This window comes from Apteryx mantelli, chromosome 2 (assembly GCF_036417845.1).
Source record: "Apteryx mantelli isolate bAptMan1 chromosome 2, bAptMan1.hap1, whole genome shotgun sequence".
Taxonomy (NCBI): domain Eukaryota; kingdom Metazoa; phylum Chordata; class Aves; order Apterygiformes; family Apterygidae; genus Apteryx; species Apteryx mantelli.
Genome location: NC_089979.1, coordinates 150,005,298 through 150,027,983, shown reverse-complemented (window position 1 = coordinate 150,027,983; position 22,686 = coordinate 150,005,298). Strand labels below are relative to the sequence as shown.

General features: G+C 35.3%; 1 protein-coding gene across 2 annotated transcripts in view; it reads left to right on the top strand.

Annotated features, from left to right (window-relative positions):
• Positions 1–22,686, top strand: part of C2H10orf67 (chromosome 2 C10orf67 homolog) — a 58,329-nt gene that overhangs the window by 2,396 nt on the left and 33,247 nt on the right. The window contains exons 3-9 of one of the 2 annotated variants that reach the window (XM_067291787.1): positions 7,198–7,247; positions 7,911–8,019; positions 8,668–9,209; positions 10,570–10,690; positions 12,448–12,591; positions 13,477–13,551; positions 16,848–16,997. In XM_067291787.1, the coding sequence (XP_067147888.1) occupies positions 8,011–8,019; positions 8,668–9,209; positions 10,570–10,690; positions 12,448–12,591; positions 13,477–13,551; positions 16,848–16,997 (1,041 nt within the window). In that variant the 5' untranslated portion in view covers positions 7,198–7,247; positions 7,911–8,010. Of the gene's footprint in view, positions 1–7,197; positions 7,248–7,910; positions 8,020–8,667; positions 9,210–10,569; positions 10,691–12,447; positions 12,592–13,476; positions 13,552–16,847; positions 16,998–22,686 lie in introns of those variants that run through there. The other variant, XM_067291786.1, reaches the window with a different exon arrangement.

Sequence of the window (22,686 nt, the reverse complement as noted above, 5' to 3'; positions counted from 1 at the left end):
GCGGTACATTAATGGATGGCAAGCTGTTTAATTCTGATTGTTACAATGACGTGCTACATTTGTAGTGCTTCATTTTTGGAAAGAAACAGAGTTGTTATGTATGCCCAAATTCTCATCATGTTAGTATTCTGATGTTCTGCTTCTCAGAATCTACATGGGCAGCAATTGGCAGTTATCTATTTCAAAAAATTATCATTCAGCATATTCTGGACAGAAAGCTTGTTTATCACTGAACAAAAATCCAAGTAGTATCCCGAAGTAAATGATAAATATGCCAGCAGTTTTTGGTAATGTTTGCAGATATATTGTTCTTTTATTCTCTTTTCATCTATAAACAGATGTAAATAATGCCACTCCTGTATTTTCACTTAAAATACATGTAGTAAGCTTGCTAATAAAATTAAAATATGATCAAAGTCTGTTACTAGGTAACTGTGAGACGTAACAGAAACATTTATAATACTATCTTAGTGTTAATTACTTTTAACATTTATTCCCTCCTATGTCAGGTAAGTGGAAAGAGAAGTTCATTTTGGTGTGTTTCACCTGTGTTATTAAATACTGTCAATGTAACATGGCCAACATTTTCCATTAATGAGCACATAGAGTTAGTCATAACTAACATAGTTGGCCTGGGTGGAATCCAATATCTCTTGAAATCAATGACAAAAATTCCTTTGGACCTCTGTGGCACAAGCATTTCATGCCTAGTTTTCAGCTTTCGTAGTAGGAGTTATCAAGGCTCTGCACATACGTAAAGAATCATTTCCTTAGATGTGACATCTACATTAATAATATCCTAATCCATGGTTTGCTCCAGTGTCATTGGCTGAGGAAGAGGGGGGCAATAGAATAGAATGATCAATTGCTGTGAACATAGTTCTCGTGAAAAAGAAATTCCAGGGAAGAATGTGAATTTCTTCAAGGCAAAGGTATCTATAAAAAGAAGGGGCACATGGTTATGCCACTGGTGCCCTTGCTACAAGAAGATGTTTTTTTGCTGTTTCTCTGAGCTGCATATGGAGAAGCTGTTGATTCCAGGGAAAGAGCAGACTTTGCTTTACATGTCATTTGTGGGGCCTGGATAAAACCTGACACACAGACTGACTGCTTCCAGAATATTCCTACATTTGCCACTTTTGTCACTTCAGCCTGAGCGTTGTGGCCACACAGGCACTAGAAGGGTTTGTAAAATGAGGGCACAGTATGAAGATGCCTTGCACTGTCTTCCGTAGGTTAATGTTCCGGGGCTTCTGCTTCATTCAGTATAGTGGAGCTTAAACAGACCTTAAACAATCTCTGTAATGATAAAGAGTAAACAGCTCTTGTAGTTAAAGTTTCTCCTGACATAATAGTTACCACTGGTTACACTGCACATTCCAGGCATTTTTCAGATTGTTCAGAAGGCAAACTACAGCCATAAAAACAGCTGCAGAACAACAGTGGTATTCACTGACGTAAAGCTGGATGGCTGAGAGTGGAACTACTTTTAATTTTAACGTGTAGTGGATACATGATTGACACAGAGGGAACAAGTTAATTACATCAGCTGGAACATTTATTAGTGAAGAAGGGAGGAGAACTTGGCTTACATGATACATTGAATGACACTATTAATAAGCATTTCCACAGCTTTTTTTTTTATGCTATCTAACAACAGTTCTTCAGCCAAATATACTTCTGGTTGAAGTATTTGATGAATTTATAGTTCTTTGTACATCATTGGATAATTAAATGTTTATCTTTATTAATATTTTGAAGCTGTGTATCTAGGACCAAATTTTAAAACTAATAGAAAATAGAAATGTACATGTATTTCTATACTTACATAGGTGTTTATAAAGGATCTTCCAAAGCAGGAAAGAAATATTTACGAGCTGGGACTAGAAGGAACTTCCTGAATTGTCAGTTTTGATCCTCTGTTGCCTGCAGATGATCATATCATATCATTCCTTTCATAAGGTTACCAAGTTACAGGTAACTTAATTCAGGATACGGTTAACTGAACTTGTAAAGATGGGATGAGTCAACAGCATGGCCAAAAGAACCAGTTCTGCTCTTTCCTATTCCCAGCCTCTTGTTTCCTCTCCTATGATGCCAACTTTGTGATGGCTCAAGCACTGGTATTCAGCTAGAGTACTTTGTTCAACTCTAAATGTACTATTAACTAACATAAAAAGGAGAGAGAGTTTATCAGCGCTTACTTCTGAGGTAAGAATGCAATGTATAAAACGGGATGTGTCTCAGAGTTTTGCCTCACAATTTTCTGTTTAGCTTCTGCTGTTGTGTCATGTTAAAATAATAATCACTGTATGGCTGCAGTAGTCATTAGAGACATAATCCACACTATGATATCATGTGGCAAGACTTCATGGAAAAGGGGCTGCTGGTGATAAATATAGACCTTAGTTCACATCTCAGGGTTGCCACTCCTGGATAAGTGAGCCTCTGAATGAGAGCTATGACTCAGGTTAAGGCTCATTTCTACTTAGAGACAAGTGTAGACTGTTTTTGTGGTGGTCATTGTGAAAAGGGCTTTGAGATGCTACCATAAAAAGGGGTCAACAATGTACTTCCTCTGAGAGAAAGTAGTGGTAATAGTATGATGTAAACAAGCTTTATAATGTGTGTGAAATTTAGAAGGGGTTATCTTCTACAATTTATAAAACTGGTGTTTTTTCAATGCTTATATTTTATTATCTAGTTATAGAAAATGAAATAGTTACTTTCTCTCCCTTTTATGTTAGTGGCAAATTTATGGTTAAAGTAGATATTCTGGCTAATACAACAGCAGAACAGAGTTCTGACATGGACAAATTATGAAGGAAGTAGAGGAAGTGGGCAATATAGCAATACCAGAAGTAGGAAATCACTATACACAATTACAGGAAATATTATTAATAGATTAATCTTGATAAAAACTGTAAGTGTAAAATAACTGCATTAGAAAAAAGGTGCAAGACTGCCTACCCCTGAAGTGAAGAAATACTTCAGTGAGGTACCAGGTAGTCAGCATTTCCATGTGTGGCCTTGCAACAGAAAGGCTTTGGAAATTGAGAATGATTCAAAATAAAGTGTTACCCCTTTATCCTCAAAAACTTTGCAATGCACAGCTCTCCCTTCCTTCCTTCCATCAGTAAGCAGCAAAGGAGGTATCAGCACTTTACACAGATGATTGTAGCACAAAACCACACTTATGTAATTATAGGCTATTCCACAACTGAAAACATGCACTACAAAGATCAGCTTTGTTATTCCACTGCTTAGTCCTTCCTGTGGGAAAGGACTGTGGTTACGTTTTTACATAACCAGCCCAGCGAGTCATGTTCTAGACCTGGAATTCAGGGAAAGAACATCATCACAATAAAAGCCTGATCTGTTCTCATCTACATAGCATAGAGCTCACTGTTATTGCAGAGTCAAATCGCAGCTATTTAACTTCCCTGTCTAATGAGAAAAAATAACACAGGTAGAGCCATTAGAGAGGAAGGATGACATCAATTCATCTTATTAATGTCTTATTCTGTCTGTGTAAGTACTTAAACCTTTCCTAAGCTAGTTTTTTCCATACCTAAATGTACAATACAGAATTATTTTTCTGATTTGACATTTTCAAAAGCCTGATTTTGTAAGAGACAGTTTAAAAGAGCATTCATAACAATGAGCCCAAATCCAGTATCATTTGCACTGGAAAAAGTCAGGAGCAACTACACTCCAGTTAGTGTATTTATACCAAAAACACCAATCAAAATGTAATCTTAACTTAGTCTAGTCAGCCTGAAATACAAAGCAGCATTCCTAATGCTTTGAGTATCAACAGAAATTTAAAAAGTAGTATATTAGCTATTTGAGCGTTTCTATACTTATTCGAGTGCAATTGAAATATTAAAATTGTTATAAAGAAGCTCTAGTAAGAATTATAATATCCACATTATATGAAAATTTAAACATTCTTTAAATTGTGATTTACATACAGGCACAATTTTATGAAAATTAAGCTTTAAGTATTTAGTAATTCAGAGTAATAATCCCAGATAGAATCAGATTACTATATCAAACCTGGGCCTTTCCACTGGACAGAATTTTTGTTCATGTCCCTCTGAATCTGATGGAAATTTAATACATCTAATCTAGCTGGACCTAAATAAAGTTTCTGATCCTACATAATATGGATATTATTAAACTAATGAATATAGGGATTAGAATAGCAATTAAAACGTGGTCATGGGACAGGCTAGAGGAGAAGCAACTGGAGATAATGTAAAGGAATCATTAGGCTGAAAGAAACTTGCTAGTGGAATTCTTCACAGATCAGTCATGAGACTGACTTTGTTTAACATTTTCATTAGTTACCTTGTCACTTAGTGTGCTAATGACTTCACTAATGACTCAAAGTTGAACAGCATTTTTATTATAAAGAAAGTTTTTGAAACATCATACAGGAAATATTTGAAGGCTAGAGATGGAATGGCTTTGGTGATTAGATGAAATTTAACAGTAAAAAATGGAAAATAATCTGCCTAGTGACAGGCAAATACTTCTGCTCTTGGCAGAAATCATCTGTGGGAAATCATCAGGAGAAAGACCCACATGTGCTATTCAGTTGTGGAATTACTATAGCTTCTAATGTGATGAAGCTTTCAAAAGGACAACTAGGATCATAGAATATAGCAGGTGAGAATGCATCTTCATCTGGAATACTGTATGTATTTCTGGTCAACATGGTTTAAGGATGTTGAATTTTGACTGGAAGTAGTGCAAAGGCAAATTCAAATCATCAGAGTACTGGAGATTGGACTGGGACTATCTAACAAGAGAAGACTAAATGTTCTTGGCTTGCTTAATCTAATAAAGGTTGAGAAGGGATGTGAGTGATCTCTATAAATACATCACAGAATAAATATTAGGGAGTGAGAAGACCTATTTAAGTTAAATGACAGTGCTAGCCAAAAAGAAATGGATGCAAATAGCCAATGAATAAATATAGTATTGACTCACATGCTTGGCTTTCAGCTATGACATAATTGCAAATAATTTTATGAAAGGATCCTAATAATAAAATACTACTAGCTGTATGGTGAAATAAGGATGGCCTATGAATGTGAGGACCATTACGGTCTAACAATAACAGCAGGGCAGTATTTCAGTAAAGACTTTGATCTTACTTTACACTAAAATCTCATCCTACTCCTGCTACTTCTTTGTTCCACAAGTGGAAACAATTTTGTTTCCCAGACAGCTATGATCTGTCATTTTCTTCCCCTGCAAAAAAGTCTCTCTTCTGAAAGTGCTACTACACTTTTTCTTCCAAATTGTCCAATGGATTAATGCAATTAGTTTAAACAAAGAGCAGTTGTCGTCTTATATTTCGCTTGAAGTTTATTGCTGCTTTATCAGACCTGCAGAAGGAACTGTGTGCCTGAAAATCTGTTCACTTTTTTCCAACAAGACCAGCAAGAATAAAATGGATTTATTGTATTTCTCTTAGGTCTGCAAACAAAATGCCTCAGATAATGAGGAAAAACAGGAAATACCTGTATTATTTTCATTGTCATACTTGTTGTCATAGTTGTACTGTGACCTTTTGTGACCTAACCAAATTTCTTGTTTCTCTGGAATACAGAACTAAGAGAGAGATTTTGGTTTGCAAGAATAAATTATCAAGAACTCTTAGTGTATGAACCAGGTTACCTTGGAGACTCAGTCAGAAATTAATTAACTCTTGATGACTTCAGTCAAAGGATGCAGAATATGTAAAATTATCATAATTAAACTCTGAAGCAAAAAAACTGAGGTAGCTGGAAGGGGAGAGGAGCTATACTGTGTATTGCCAATTCAATTGTAACACTGAATCTGATCATTTCCAGACTAGAGAGATGGACTGTGCTTTCACTATGAACAAACACAAAAGCTTTGCTGTTCCATTCTAACAGAATGCACTCTAAATGCTTTATTTTAGCTAACTAATAGAAGGGTATCTTGTTAAAAAAGATGCTATGTGCGGCTGCAAACATCTGTTCCTAAGGGGTCAAATTCATCTAAACTCACTGAGGAGCAATGGTGAGAAACAGTGGTGCTGGTGGAAAGGCCCAGTCTCTGACATGTGAAACCACAGCATTATCCTCCTAGAAAGGAGAAACCCTGGCCAACTAGCAGAAGAGCAACACTTCTTGAGAGACAGCACACAGATTAGAGGCTGGTGGGATCTAGTTTTCAAAGATTAAAACTAACCTCATTTTCCAAAGTCAAAACCAGTATTTTGTTATGCCATAATAATGTTATTTAAGATTTGTCACCAGTACCATTCCAGTGCCCTGTTTTCAGTAGTTCTTAACTAGGTTAAAATACCATACCATCCATTTTAGGGAACTTGATGAATGAAGACAACAAATAACTTTTGATTATAGTCTTAAAAGATAGCTGACCTTGCCCAGACAAGACAACAAAGTTGTTTCTAAATAAACAAGATTATTATCACTGCAGTAGGTAATTAGCTGTGAAGCATCAAGCTACTTAACATAAACATACTACTTAGAATAGTAAGACCAGGCCCTAATCACAAATAAGATAATACCCAAGACAGTATGAAGTATAAGGAAATCATTGAATTTTCAATGTTCATAAGCAAATGTGAAAATTACGGTCAGCGGCCTGGATCCCCTAATGGATTTTGTATTCAAACGATATATGGGATTAACAATTCCCTTAACCTCCCCTAGTCTGATTCCATGCATCATAAAACACTGATGTAATTTTTTGGCAGTTTTTGCCACGTGTCATGCCATCATCTATGTTAATACATTTTTTTTCTGTTTCCAATGGCAAATCACTTTTCCACCAAAACAAAATGCACACTTCTATACATTATTATTGTTGGAAGGCATCCCCAAAGTACCACAGATTTCACAAATGGTCTTTGTAAACAAAGTAACAATTTCTGCTTTTCACTCGATTACCCGTCACTTTTCTAAACTAAAAGAAAATGACTTAGATGTCTGAGTTAAAACTGTCGGTTAAAACTATTATTCAGCGCATGTGACTTAAAAATGTAATTCCCCTTTTTGCATTGAATTGAGTAACATTTGTGCATGTAGTAACTGGTGACTTATGTTCTGTAACATATCTCACTTAAATTTCTTACCAATTACATTTCACCATTTCACTAATATAAAGAGGTAACTGTTTATCTCATTTCAGCTTGAATTCAAGAACGAGAACAAAACTAGCAGTTTACATTTAATTTGGCGGTTTGTATCTCTTTCCCTATGTCTTCTGTGGATTAGATTAAATTAAATTAAATGGTGTCTAGAGATTGCAAAAAAGTGCAATTAATAAAATTATTTTCATTCTTGAAAACTAGAGGCACATTTTTTCTATGAGCCATATGAATCCCTGACAGCTTTTTGGATTGACAGAACTTTTAACAGTCTTAGCTATACTAATGACTCAAAACATTATCAATGGTGATTTATTATTTAGCACAAAGGAAACTAAATCTGTAACCACTTCAGGTCCATAATGATTGTATATCACATTGAACAGACATAGCTGGTAATCTTAGCAAAATACAGTTTCAGTAGTAGCATCCTTCCTGTATAAAAGTCTTTCTTGTTTCCATTAAATAAGCCATTATTTTGCTCCTATATTTATAGAGTTATGTGATATTGATGCTTGTTCTTAAATGCTTACCTTTTTTTCCATGGGTAATTGGAATTCAAGCAAAGTTGAGATGATTCTTAGTGTAAATGTAATTATTGAGATCAAAGATCACTACAAATCAAATACTGTATTCAAACACAGATTAATACTCTCTGATGTACTTCTATCAAGGGAGAATTATGAGTAAATATTAAAAAATGCATTTCTTTTTTATCATTTGTCTCACACTGCCTGCTATTGACTCTCCACAGTTTAAAAACTAGAATGTGAAAACATATATTCGGTATTACAATGAAAGCAAATATGCTACCCAGAATGGCTTTGTTTGACAACACCTGCTAGCCTACAGTCATGAGCCAGGTAAGGGGTTTTTTTCCTCTTCTTCCTCCAGCACCTAAGTTGCAACCAAAACCTTTGACTTCTCCAGCATTCCTCCTCATTTTCTTCTCCTTCTTTGTAGCTTAAAAATGCTATCTCAATTTCTCATATCTATTTTCAAACAGACTAGAGGAGGGTGAAGCAGATAAAGTTCAGGATGATCAAAGTGTGGCTAGAATCATTGCATTTGGGTGCTATATTATATTTAGTATTCCCTCGATTATGCATGAGGTAGGGAAGATGTTTCTTGACCTGACAATAATCCTGCATAGCACATGAAATCCCCTCAGATATTTACTCTCCAGTGTATGATACAAAGGGGGTCTAATCCTTTATATTTTCAAAGTAATAGCACTGGCCCTTTAAGTGGGAAGCATTTGTTTTAAATTAGCCAAAGACTCTTGAAAGAGAGGTTGGCTGAAAATGGGGAAAAGATGTCACTAGATTAATGTATTTTGAATGAGAAAAAAAATGAAGGGGAGGTACCTGTGGAGTAACAGTTGAGGGGAAGAAAATGAGAAATACAGCAAAAACAATGTCGTTCAGGAAATAGGATGCGAGTTGAATTAATTGGCTTTATGAGCTGAGGTTTTCTACGGTGAAACAGGAATGTTTTGTTTTTTTTCTGAGGTTCGTGGGAGCGTGTTGAAAACTGGTGAAGGAAGCTTTGTTGCTGGGAGCTGGTGGCTGCTGCCGGGGAGAGGCGCTGACGGTGTATGCACCCTGGAGCGGGTGTGCCGAAGCGCAGACGGTGAGGTGGCTGCCTATGTGGAAGCTGTGGGTATCCCTTGGGGGAAGGTGCGGCGGGCGAAGCAGCAGCAACGCTGCCGCCCCGCCCCCACCGCGGCTAGCCGCCGAATGCGACACCAACGGCTACGCAGCAAAGGTGTCGCAACAGTTAATGGCAGCTGCGCCATTTCCTCTCTGTCGCTGCCGGAAATGGCATCATCTTCTCTCCTCCCACTAGCATTGTGCGCAGCCCTGGGGCGGGGCTCCGGTTGCTACGGCTCCGGGCGCGGCGTCGTGTGGGGAGGCGGCGGCGCCGCCATGAGCGACCTCCGTGACGGGGCCGGCAGCCCCGCCCCGGGGTCGTGGGCGCCCCGCCTGGCCCCGGAGACGTGGGAGATGCTGGCGCTGCCCTGCTGCCTGGAGGAGCTGGAGCCCCAGCGCCGGTGAGGCCGCGGGCGCCGAGGCGAGCCGAGGCGGGCGGCGGGGCCCCTCGGCGGGGTCTGGGCCCGGCTGCGCCGCAGCCGCCCGCGGCGATGGCGAGTCGCCGCCCGACCCCTGGTTCCCGTGCGTACGGGAGCCTTCCGTGAAGATGCCCTCTGTTTTTACAGTGACTCGGTCGGAGGGCAGTTTTTCGGTTGGCCCCTAGTGATACGAGTCATTAGGACAACTTTGTCTTGCGGTGCCTGAAACCGGCCGTGTCCTAAATTTTGCTTTCCATAACTTTCCTTGAGCGATTATACGCTGAAGTTTCAACTAAATACTTATGTAACCTATTTAATAATGTTCTCTGTATTTTTGCTGCTCTTCCATGGACTAGCAAGGATCAGACTGTAATTTATTATATATTTTTCTTTCCTATTTTGGAAGAACCTACTTGTAGTTTTGATTTAAAGTAATCTACTTGTGCACTGAATTACAGTTAACCTACCCATAGGTAATTCACGTGTTTTGACTGTATTGTACAGCTTACGGTGTAACCTACTTACAGCTGAGATTGCAACTGCTTCAGTGATGGATTTCACATTTCCTCTCCTTTAATGCAAACTGTGAAATGATAATACAAATTGATGGTCATTAATGCATTGATAAGTAGTAGTACTTGGAATGTACCTGATTGTTCACAAAATAAAGAGGTTTTCAGAACACCTGTGATCAAATGCTATTATTTTAACCAATTTGTCCAGTAGACAGGTCAAGTAGACCAGGGCAAGAATGTTCATTTCTAACAGAAAGGAATTTTGACACTGTCAAAATATTGGTTTTAACATTCTAAAACTCAGAAAAATATTTTCTGAGTTTAATAAAGTGTATTATTAAAGTTCTGTGTTTATTAAAATGTAACATTCATAAGTGTATTTTAGAGTATGATAATAATATAAAAATATCAAATGTATCAGTGGAATAGAAAATCCAGCTCCTAACCCAATCCAAAATCCAGGATTTCTGACTGATTTATTTCGCTACACAACGTTGAAAAGAATCTATTTACTGACAAAACACATTATTTTCTTAGCATTCTCTTTTATGTTCTTTAGCATACTGTCAGTGTGGTTTGATGTTTTAGTTTTTATTCAGTATTTGACTGAAAACAGCTGCCTTCAGGAAGCAAACATAGCCCAAGAAAAATGAACTCTAAATGTGTTCATTCCACTCTTTTAGATTCCCCTTTATCTAAAAAAAAAAATCATTTAAGTGAAAGGATAACTTTACCTCTGAATTTCCATTATTAATAAAAGATTAACTTAAATGATTAATACAATTACTAAAATTTCAAATATTTTTCAAATCTGACTGTTTTTGCAGGCCTTGCATTTCAGATGACTTAAAAATAGGGTATTACAGCACAGATCATGCTACTCAAACAGATATCAAAGAAATACCAGAACTAAAGGAGCTAACTATTGCTACACAAGCTTTAATGGAGGTAAATTAGGAAAGTATCATAAGAAGGTTTTCATCACACTATAGAACATGTAGTTTTGTCAGTCATCTCTGTTTTGTGTATTTCTTAGGGAATCTGTTTTAGCTCTTCTTCTGTCTTCATTTGGCTGTTTCAGCTAAATTGTATAAATTTCTGTTTTCAAAAGTAGAATAATAAACAATTCTTGATAGATGAATTAGAGACTGGATTACCTGGCTGCCTGAGTCAGAGAACACTACGTAGTGGTTAACATTGTTTAATGTACAGAAAACATAAATGTAAGTGAAAATTCTAAAGACTTAAACCTGTCTAATAGTGGCTAAGAGTCTGGAAATAAATGTGGGCCTATCAGTTCCACTGATATCTCACCTAATATCAGTTGTGAATCTAGCTAATAGTTTGGTGCTTCTATTTTGAAAATGTCATATTCAAAAGCAAATTAGAAAGAAGACCCAAACGGGTGGTCTTCTTTCTTCTTCTTTCCCAAATGAGAGGTTTTGAGAAAACTAAATATTTTTATTGAAAAATATTTTCTAACTGTCCAATACTGAACCCAAATATCAAATATCCAGTGTTGAAGGTTTTGGGGGGTGTTGGTTTTTAATTTGACAGCGAATATGCTATACATCTGGATACAAAGTATCTTTAAATCCAGAGTCGGTTCTCATTATGTTTCCTTCCCTCTTACTGGGACTCTTGAAAAGTATGTTTAATATTATGTATTCAGATCTTCTATTTCATGAGTTACAGTTTCCTTAATTTTAGTTTTAATTTTTATCATCCACAGACGTGATACAATGGAGTGATGCTTACAAATATGTCATTGATACCTCTGCGACTACTTTATATATCTGTTTTGGCACATTTTTATAATTTATGTTTTGTTTTACAAAAACCATTACAGTTTTCTTCATATAACTACTATCTAATTTCATTAGAGAACATTCTGATACAATATCTTTCACCTTCATTATAGAAGGCTGCCCAATACTTTGTTTAACAGTCAAATTTGTTATTTGGGCTGAGAATCAGTTCACGGATTAAGACACCTACACTTCAGTGTCTCATGCAGGTATCTGAGCAGGGTGTCCAAACTGCCCCTATATTCAGTGTAAACTTGTCTTTGTTGTCAGTGGAATATGGAGAACTGATTCAGCTGATCAAATACAGATGTGAGAAGAATCTCCCTCTAGATTCAATTGTCCTACAGATAAGCACCTAGTGCAATTTGAGATGTCCCAAGATATACCACCTGGCCGCTGTCTCCTGTTTCAGAGAGGCACAGGTTTTCTTTAGGTTCTGTGTCATGTCTGCCAGCCCTGCATAAGATGTGTTTCATATCTCATATCTTATGACACTACACCACATATGCATGAGCAACAGAATCAAGTCCCGCTGACTTCATTGACTGTAAAAGAAACTTATTCACCTAGTTCAGATGTAGATCCCCAAATTTAGGTGTCATATTCTGCAAATTGAATCCCATATTGACATCCTGAGGTGTCCAAAGCTTGGATATAGAGCTAGAAGCTCTGACAGCTATCAAGACTTTTGTCCTTCTGAAGTGATAGTTGTAGACCAAAGAAGATACCACAGGGCATAGAAATACATTAGATGCTTGTGTTTAGGCAAATGATTCTAGTCATCAATGTCTTGAACAGAGTAATAGAAGTAGTCATATTTTACTTTTGCCTAACTTATTTTGTATAGAAAAATATTCTCTAGTATGTGAATAATAACAGGATTTTGATTTTCTTTAGTTCATCCATTCCCTCCAGCAAGATTTGCTTACCTACAAAACAGTCGTTCAAGCACAGTATGAAGAGAAAATTGAAGAGCAGACTTCAAATCTCTGTAAATATGTAAATGACAGACTGAGAGACATTGAAGTTTTTCATAAACGGGTAAAAAGAAAAATTCTTGATCACTTATATGTTAATTTTCACTAGGTACCAAGTTCTCATTCATATACCCTCCTTGTGCAGATTGATGTAATATTGTACATGATGAAAAGTAATCCACAGAAGTAATAGCAATAAGGAAATAAAGTGCTAATGCAGATATAAAAGTGACTGTCCAAAGTGTCTGTTGCAATTAATAAAACATGGATTATATTGTACTCTCATATTAACAACCTGTCTAGAAAAACATCTTAAATTGTAGTGTGATTACTTCTAATAAATATTTTGTAATATTTTAATATGCAAGAAATTTAGCATGCTTTCTTGTGTGTGTTTAAATTATTTACAGCTCTTTTCCCATGTATTTCTTTGAAAATATATATGCAGTGATTTTTAGGTAATAAATCAAAACACATGCACTGGCATGAATGCTCCTGGGTAATCATGTTGCAAGTATACAGTGAGCAATCACTAGGAAGGAGGAATGTATGAGTAAAGAATCAAATTCAGTTACAAGCTTCTGAGATGATCATATAAGAAAACAAAAGTTTTAAAAATTGATACATGAATTCCTATTTTAAACATCTGAGACAGCCCTTGTTAAATAAATGCTTGTATTTAAAGCAGTTTGGAATCCACTTTTTGTAGAGAAGAGATAGAGATGATTATTTGGGTAAAATCCAAAAAGAGGTTGAAGAATGTTGTCAGCAGAAAAAGTGATAGGAAAAGGAACATTAGCTTAGTTTTTTTTTTTTTTTTTCAAATTTAAGAGTTTGGTTAGCATTTAATCTTTAACGAAAAAGAAGAAACAATTTTTTTTTTGTAATTGCTTCTGTCCTTTTATTGCACATCAAAATTCTCAGTAATTTTTTACAAATTGAATTGCAGAAAGAAGCCCGAATTCAACAGAGCTACCAACAACAATTATGTGATGCGCTGGCTGTTCTCAAATCAAATACTGAGGTGGGTTTTAACTAATAATGTGGTAGTAGACTGCTGATATACATAATAATATATGTTATGAACCAATTAGAGAGATCAGCTTTGCACTTCAAAATCTGGAGAAGAATGTGTTTGAATTTTTTCATGAAGACTAAGCATTCAAACCATTTTTAATAGAAAACAGCACAAAATATAATTTTTTTACAAGCACTGTTTTTTCCCCTCTACTAGTAAAGTATGCGGTTTGACATACTGAAGCATAGTCTTAGATGAGCAACATCATGGTTATTATAGCATGAATAATAGCAGGTCTTAGCAGGTATCTTAGCAGGTATCACTGGAAGAAGGTAGAAATGGCACATTTTTGCATTTCTTGACTACTGAAAAATAATTGACCACAAAATTATCAAGCAATATAGGATTAGACCCAGATACACAGTTAACACTTATTTTTGCATGTTATTGGGGGTTGTAGAAAGAAGTCAGAGCAAATGAAGGGATCTTCTGGGACTACTGGCTACTAGGAAGGTGAACTTGCTTTAATTCATGGTAAAGATAGACAGCTGTAAAAGGTGTTTGAAGTTGTCTTCATATAAGAATATAGTCTGCTCCAATAAAAAATGTGGAGGAGTAATCCTCCACTTTGTAGTCATTATGTTGCTATGAAAACTGGCCATAGTCTGTGCTGGGTCTCCTAGGAAGCAGGAATATGGTAATCACAAAAAATATTGTTCGATTCAATTTAAAAAAATGAAAATGTCTGGATACATTTTGTAAGTGAATTCTCAGGCTACTGAATGATGACCATTCACGTCTGCTGTAAGTGACTTTATACTGCCCTCTAGGGACCATGCCACAAACTTTCATATCACCAGATTACAGGATGTAATTTTAACAGTAAAATAATTCAAATTAGAAAGCATGGAGCGTAAATTTTATCTTTCTTCCTCTGCATACAAATAGAACATGCAAGTTTGTACTTCTGTATAAAACAAAGTCAGTAGTTAAAAAAAAACACTTACATGGATAATTAAAGGTGACAATATTTAAACCACTTATATGGATAGTTAAAGCTGGCAATATTTACCTATAGTTGTTCTCCTGTTGTTTATACATAGCATAGTCAAGTCTATGTGTATAGTGAGAAGTGTGCACCGTATATTAGCAGCATCTACTGTACAATACAACTTACAGAAAATCATATAAATTAAATGAAAAGCAGCCTGGAAGGAAAAGAAAAAAGTATGTGTTATTAGAGAATGGAACATCTTCTAGACATGTGAAGGGACAGGAAAACAGGTATAGTTCTATGAGTCAAATCATCATTTACCATATGGATGGTTCAGAGAACGGAATAGAGTAATGTGAAGCAAAGAAGAAAGATTCACAGAAAAAAAGGTGTGAGGAACCATGAGAGTGAGGAATTTAAGATGTGAAAGGAGATCAGAACACTGCAAACACTGAGCAAGTGACAGAAGATGATACGCATTTCAACAATGTTGCATAGTTTAGAGTGGATGAAGGGTAGAACTGGGGACCCAAGAGGCAAAAGCTAGGTTTTAGCAGTGAACAAAAGGATAGGTCCTGCGAAAAAAGAAATGACCAAATTTGTTAACACTTTACAGAAAGGAGATGTTTATTTTTTGATTTTGTTCTTTTTTATTCCTAAATGACATGTAGCGCCATCACTTGAAGAAAGAAATTCTGCTACAAACCCAAGTATAAAATAGTAATTTCCATGAGAATTGTGAAATCTTGCTAGCAATGACTTCAAGATAGTAATTTCAATCAGAGTTAGTTTTTCTTAAATAGTTCGTACAATATAGTGCTCTTTTAAACAATGTCCCCTCTCAAAATCTTATAGTGACTCTTTGGGGGAAATAATCACTTCTGAGAAAAATGAAGAGAGTGACATTTGTCTCCTGGAACATTTGATCAATAATGTAGACATGTTTATGATGTAGCAGAGCTGGCCTTGCTTCCTTGACAGTCAATGGAGAGAAATAAGTATTTTTTAGGGCACAATTCATCTGATCAGTTTTAGATGCCTACTTAAGGGTAAATTGAGTTGTGCTCTAGACTCCTCTGACTTTATGAACTAAATCTCTACAGACTATTAAAAAAGCAAAGTGTAACTAACTAAAATGTAGATGTCTACATATGTTCAAGGAACTGCTACATAGACCATCTGCAATAATGCAAGCTTAATTGTGTGTCAAAAGTTCTGTTTCTCTAATCCAGTTCATATAATCACTCTGTAGTAAAAAACGCACAGAGATTCCATGGAGGGGGTAACAGCAGTGTTTGCACCGGGGAGTTGCAGGGTCAGGTTCCCTCTGGTTTGCTTTCCTTTTGGAAAATCTTGCATTAAGCTTGAATTTTTGTGCACAATGATCCGTCTTCAGCAACAGAGGTAGAGCCTGGCCCCATCCCAGCCGTGTATGTATCTTTGTAGGTAGGGTGCTCTAAGAAACAAGGAGAACTGAGTTTGAATCCACTGTGGATGAGGAAAGACTTCGGCCACGGTTCTCTCAGTTCCTAGAAGGATACTACAAGCGTTAGTGTATTTCACAAGAGAAAGCTGGTATTAATGCTAGCATTAATATTTTTAGAAAGTTGAGCAGTATTATGTATCACCTAACTTTGGAAAATACATTGAATTAGATGCCTAGATACTCCTGAAGGAAGTGTTTGTACGCACTTTTTAGTGTTTCCTAATGGCTGGCTGTTGGCAATACACGATCTTGGAGAGACATCTTTGTATATTCAATGGGAGGCAGCATATGCTCTTTTTCTTTGAAGGTGCTTATCTTTGTCTTTTGATGGCACAGGAAATAAATAATCCATTGTAGACACTCTTTTTTTAATCCTTTAATGCAATTTTAAAACTTTACTAGTGCAATCAATAAGATGCAAAAATAAATGTCAGTAATGCAAAAGTCAACATTTTAATAGTTTATCTTGCTATTCTGTACTTATGATGTATATTCCCCTCATTTTATTTATTCTTAAATGTTTTAAATAAATTCGTAAAATGCTTTAAAATATGTAAAATATACAATGCCTCCAAATCCTTTGCTGAATGTTTGAATTCTCTAGTATTATAGATTATATATTAGATATAATAAACTTCTGGCTTAAATACTTGAAATGTAGTCAGGTATGTTCAAATTTTATATTTGCTACTAGAACAGAACTCTGGAATGTAAAATATGCATCAATAATGTCTTTGAATTACAAAAACATTCTGTAACTTTAGAAAAAACGGTTGCCTGATTTATGCTGGCGTCTTACTGGAGAATTTTTTCCCATATTAGAAGTATTACAGCATAAATGAAGAAAACACGGAGTCTCCATCAGCAGAATTTTTGAGGCTTTTATGTAACAAGCTGTGTGAGGAACAGTCCAGAACTGAAGATCTGGAACGAAAATTGCATGAGTATCAAGAAAAAGGAAAGGGTAAAAGGGTATGTTTTAAAAAAGTTCATAAACTCATTATCCAAATGTGATCTTTGAACACATTCAACAAAGTGTATTTCTAGTCTTATTATATATTTATAGGAAACATTTGGCTGAAAAAATACTAGAAAGCTTTTTGGAATTTCCCTTGTAATTGATAGGTAGGTATTTTGTTTAAAATAAATTATGTTACTCTATTGATGTCACACCAGTTTACATCAAGTGATAGTCTGGCCAGGAGCTGATTGTTATACTATTTTTTCTGTATCTAATTTCTTTTTTTTTAATCCTCTTTGATAAAATACTGCTCTCAGTGCTATCTTTATTCCATACATGAACTTCTCAGTTTTAGAAAAGTCTACCTTTGTTTTACTAGTACTTACAGAAGTACTTACATTACTTCTTCCCATGTGTCTCTTTGTTCCCACTGTCTCGAAATAACTTCTTCTAAAATAAATGTCTTCATTTTTTTCTTCAGAATTGTGTTAATATCATTTAAATCAGCTATTCAAATATCCAAACGAAGACTAAAACCTTTCATGTTTAATTTTTTAAACTCCTGCAATAGGAGTTTATTGAATATGGTAATTACTTAGGTGCAACCATTCATAAACACAAAAGGCTCTTTATGGTTATAAGTCTTTTTACCCACTCAAATAGAGACATAAATAGCTAGTTATAATGGCTTACCTGTTCAGTTTTATGTATTCAGTCTCTAACTTTCAAATGGGAAACACAGAGTTCAGTCACATATGTACATGTAATTATTATCCCTTCTATAACATAAACAAATCCTTTTCCCAACCAAATTAACGATATTCATCTCCAGTTCACTGAAATGTGAGAAAGCTATAATACTTTTTGAAAACTTCACATATGTTTCAGGCTGGTATAAAGCAGTCGTAGGTACTAAAGAGGCTCTTGCTAAGCCTAACACAGGATCACCTTTTCTCTCATACATTGTTCCTAAGCTCCCTACACACCATTGAGATAAATAGTGTTAATGAGATCCGAAAAAGCCACCTAACTGTGGAGGCAGCTACCTGAGGTAGACAGTATGGCCTGTGAAGAAGAAAGGTGGGGTCTAAGGTGTATTCCCTGAGGAAGCTAGGTATCTCTTTCCAGTTGGAATTCATAGCTATGCAACCTCTTCCAGAATTAGATATTTAAGCCATGTCAGTCTGTTCTTGAGTACAGAAGAAAGTGATAGTTACTCTTTCTTTTAACAGTCCACAGCTACAACAGTCAACACTGGTGTGACTTGTTTCTCTTTTGCTTCATTTGGATAAGACCCAGTGAGGCTGCTTTGCTTTCTACTTTTAGAGCACTTAAGTGGATCGGAAAGCATATAGTAAAGAAGTTTTTATAACTTCCACTGGAAATTAGGTGCTAAGCCTCTCATTGTTACCAGGGCTCAAATAGTTCTGCAGCAGTACTTTAACTGTCTTGCAGCTTTTACGGGTACAAGTTCAAGCAGTTGGAGATTTTTAGTGCTTGTAATGCAGAATTGTTTAGTGCTTCATCAAGGATTTGGATCCAGATTTTGGACTATATGCCTCTTAACCAAATCACATGTGTATACTGTGCAGTGAAACCCACTGTAAAGATGCCCAGGTTGTCAGCTGGTGGTCATTTTGGAGCCAGATATATGATAAATTGATATATGCATACATTGCATCTAAAATAATGAGTTCTACTTAATAAAAAAAAAATCATACTTGGAGACTCTCACTAAAAACGTAAGCTGAGAAGGTAAATTCCAACTTCCGATGTTGTGAACAAATTACATTAGTTTGAAATGGCAGAGGATGTGGACAAAAGAAAAATTTTAATTGACTATATACTAATCCTAGGAGTTAACAAGCTAGGGGGACGGGAAATGCTCATATATCATACTCACATCAAGAAATGCATTGTAAGGGGCATTACTGAAATCTGATAGAACCACATGCATAGCTGGAATGTTGATATCTTTGACTAAAACACCTTTTTAGAAAAGTTGAAGTAACTAAAAATTTTTCAAAAAACTTGAGAGGAGTGGTATTCAATGTCAAAGAACAGGGGTTTTTTTTAAATTACTGATAACTGTACATTAAGAATCTTGTAATCCTGTATTTTCGCTAGCAAAACTCCTGGTGAGGATCTATTACAAATGGCATGCTAGAGAAGAGGATGAGTAATTCTTTAAACACTCCTTCATCTCATGTGAAGACAGAGATGCTGCATTTGAAAATTTTGTTTCTGAAATATATTGTTTCATATTTGAGATTTTTCTGTCAAAAACTTTTAAAAGAGCATAAGAGAATGCTTTTTTGTGCCTTGTAATTTATTGCTGGACTAGAAGATAGTGGTTTTCCAAGGAATGATAAATGAATAACTTCTACCATATGTATGTGAGCATATTTGTGAATGATTTTGTATGCACATACATGCAATATTTCAAAAGCTTGATTCACATTAGTGAGGGAAACTGACTGAGGCTGAAAATTTGAACCCCAAAATATGAATGAAAAAGCTGAATTCTCTAAGAATAATTTTATTATGTGACCAAAAAGCCGTGATCCCATCATCAAGAAAGAGGACGACTTTGACTAAAATCCCATTTGGGTTCCATGGCAAAATGAAAGTAGCAAATAATAGAAATTAAAGCAACATAAAACAAATGTGGAAAAATGTAAAAAAATGATGGCAATAATAATATAATCTAGAAGTTTTTGAAGGGTATAAAATGGACAACATATCAAGGAAAGAAATATAAATAGCAATATCAAGGACAATAAAATAGTTTTAGAATGTTGGGAGCAAAGGAAGTGGCTGCAATTGTATGAGCTCACTATTAGGCGAACATTGTAGAATTGTTAATAATGTGAAAATCACATGGGCAATTAAAAAAAAAGATGTCATATATATATAGGAAGAGGCAGAATAATGTACTTATATCACAGGGGTAACAATTACTTTCTGATTTATTAACCTCCAAAACAGGATTTAAGTGTTTAGAGAGAATACACACTTTCAGATGAGGAAAACCAGTCTCAGTGTCCCACGGAAAGGTGGGAAGCTCCTAAAAGTCTGTAGTTTCAGACCTCAGATAGAGAGAGACATATGGGCATGAGATCCTCTACATCTAGGGCAAAACTAGGAGGCACTGCAGCAAGGTTTTCTCTTATAAGAGAAAACCTCTTATAATCTCTGTCAAAGAGATTGCAATGAAATGCCTATTCTCCCTCCAGAGCTATACTATCTTAAATCTTTATCCAGACCTGACATGCCTTACAAAGGCAGATGGAGCTCTTTTGGGCCAATGGTAACTTGGTAGTCCCTTCCTGGCTGGTGTTACATTTAAAAGGCCTCCACAGATAACGTAATAAAATTCATCATAATGTAATGAATTCAGCTTGCAGTGGCTACAAGATGAAACCAAATATGAGAATAACTGATGAGATCAAAGGAATGATGGTGTCTTGATCTTTAAAAATCTTCAAGACTGGAAGCCCTTTTGGAATAGATGCATTAGCTGAATTCAAGATACAGATGCAATAATAGGGTGACTGGCTGAAAAGTAATGGCTTGTATTCTGTCAGTGGCCTTACGAGACATTTTCATGCTCTGTCTTAAACTGCAAATCTTTGAAATGTATACATATACAGTGTGAAAGAATTAAAATTATAAACACATCAATGAAAAGTCATTATGGAAACATGATGTTTTCAACAATAAAGTTCAAATTTACAGAAATGAAAAAGACATTTTTCCCTTACAACTCAAATCTGCTATATTTGTAAATGAGTGTTTTTCATGACAGCTTGTACAATTGCACCCTCTTGTGGTATAAATAATGTAGACATAAATACCTGAAGTATAGCTTAGAAAGGGAAAGGTGCATAATAATTTGGATGACAGGTTTTCAGTCATGAATTTTGTTTTCAGGGCAAATTCCCAATAAATAAACAATAACTTCAGTTTATCTTTTCAACTAAAATATGCCAAATATTTTCATTTTTGATATCATCATGAAGCATCAGTAAAATGAATCATATTTCTGTGCAGTAAGACTGCAGAAATCCCAGCTGTTATTAAAACAGCTGATTAATTATTTTGAGTGTGTACTAAATAGACAGATACCAAAGGGAAATGTGTATTTCTCAGTTGCATAATAATGGCTATATACTTTTGCCTTTACTCAGAGGATTATTTGGCCAGAATGCTCTCCTTATAGGTAGATGAATCTGGTTTAAGTTTGTTTATATTTCAAAATTATGTATCCATGTTTATCTAGTATTCTATTAGAAATGTAATCTGAAGAGTCCACAATACTTAACTCTAGCAACTGTATAGTAGAATTCATTAAAGCTAAAATATGCATATTTTACGTAAGTAATAAAACTTTGAGAGTTAACAGATAAGGTGAGAAATTTTGAAACCTCCTTTATAAGCCAGGTTCTACTCATCTTCCAACCTCTAGCTGTTTTCTTACAATTTAAAGTTCCCTGGTTTAAGCAAGCCAAACACCACCGCTGTGGGCAGATGGTAGAGAGAACATTACTACAAAACCTGCCACTCAAAGTGTAACAGATGACTGTAGCTACAGAAAATTGTCCCTTTGTTCATTTTGCTAATGAGTGTCCTCATTGCAGCAGGAGACTGAATAATTAATTACTTGCAGTTCTTGTTTTTAACAGATGGTGGAGCTAGAGCTAAAGGTTGTCTTAAGTAAATTGCGAAGTATAAATTTATGAAAAAAATAACGTCTGGTGTGTTTTTCATATCGTTTCCTTAAAACAGTAAAAGATAAGACTACATTTATATTTGAGATACCATTTAAAATTAATTCATATGATTAACTAAAATTATTTTAGTTTATGATAATGGCAGTTTCTTTGATCATCAGCTGTTGGTGCTCAAATACCGCCAGGGCAAAAGAACAAATACCTAAGCCTATTAAGAGCTGTAACAGTTACTTAAAAGGTCTTTTGAAATTCTAAATTTGTTTTGTAATGGTTTAGAGTTGGCTACTGCCAGACCAGAAACTCAATTACTCAAATATTCCATGCACTGTATTATTAACACTACTTATCTCCCTAAAGCATGCTAGTCTGTTTACAGGATTTGCTACAAGTTTTTAATGAAAACATGCAACTAATAATTATCTGAGAAGTTTAATTTAAAATCTCTTAGTGCATAAAGAATATTTAAAATAGTTTTTGAAGTATTTAAATAGAATTTTTTAAAAACTTGTACTATTCAAAGTAGCATTTTTGTTACTGTTGGTTGGTTTTATTGTAAACGACTACTGTTCCTTCAGTAAAGGAAGGGGAACCACAAACTAATACAATGTATTACTTTTCAAAGCACTTGACTTTTTTTTATATGATTTTTGATAAAATCAGTGAAAGCTTTGTGGCCAGAACTCTATGTGATACATTGATAATTTGTTCTGGTAAGTCAGAGATCAAAAATGTCTTTTATAAGGAAAAAGTAGTTAGGGACTAAATTTTACTCATAAATATATTATAGTTCAAGTTTATATGTTATTTGAAAACCTCAGAATTTTATTTTCAAAGTTCTTTAACATTTTTATTTTCTGGTAATTTTAGAAAGGAGTTAATATTTTTACCAGGCAAAGCAAGTAATATCCTAAATTTTCTTTTGTAAGCAAAGTAATTGCTGTCTGACTTTTCTCTTTTGTGTTAATAT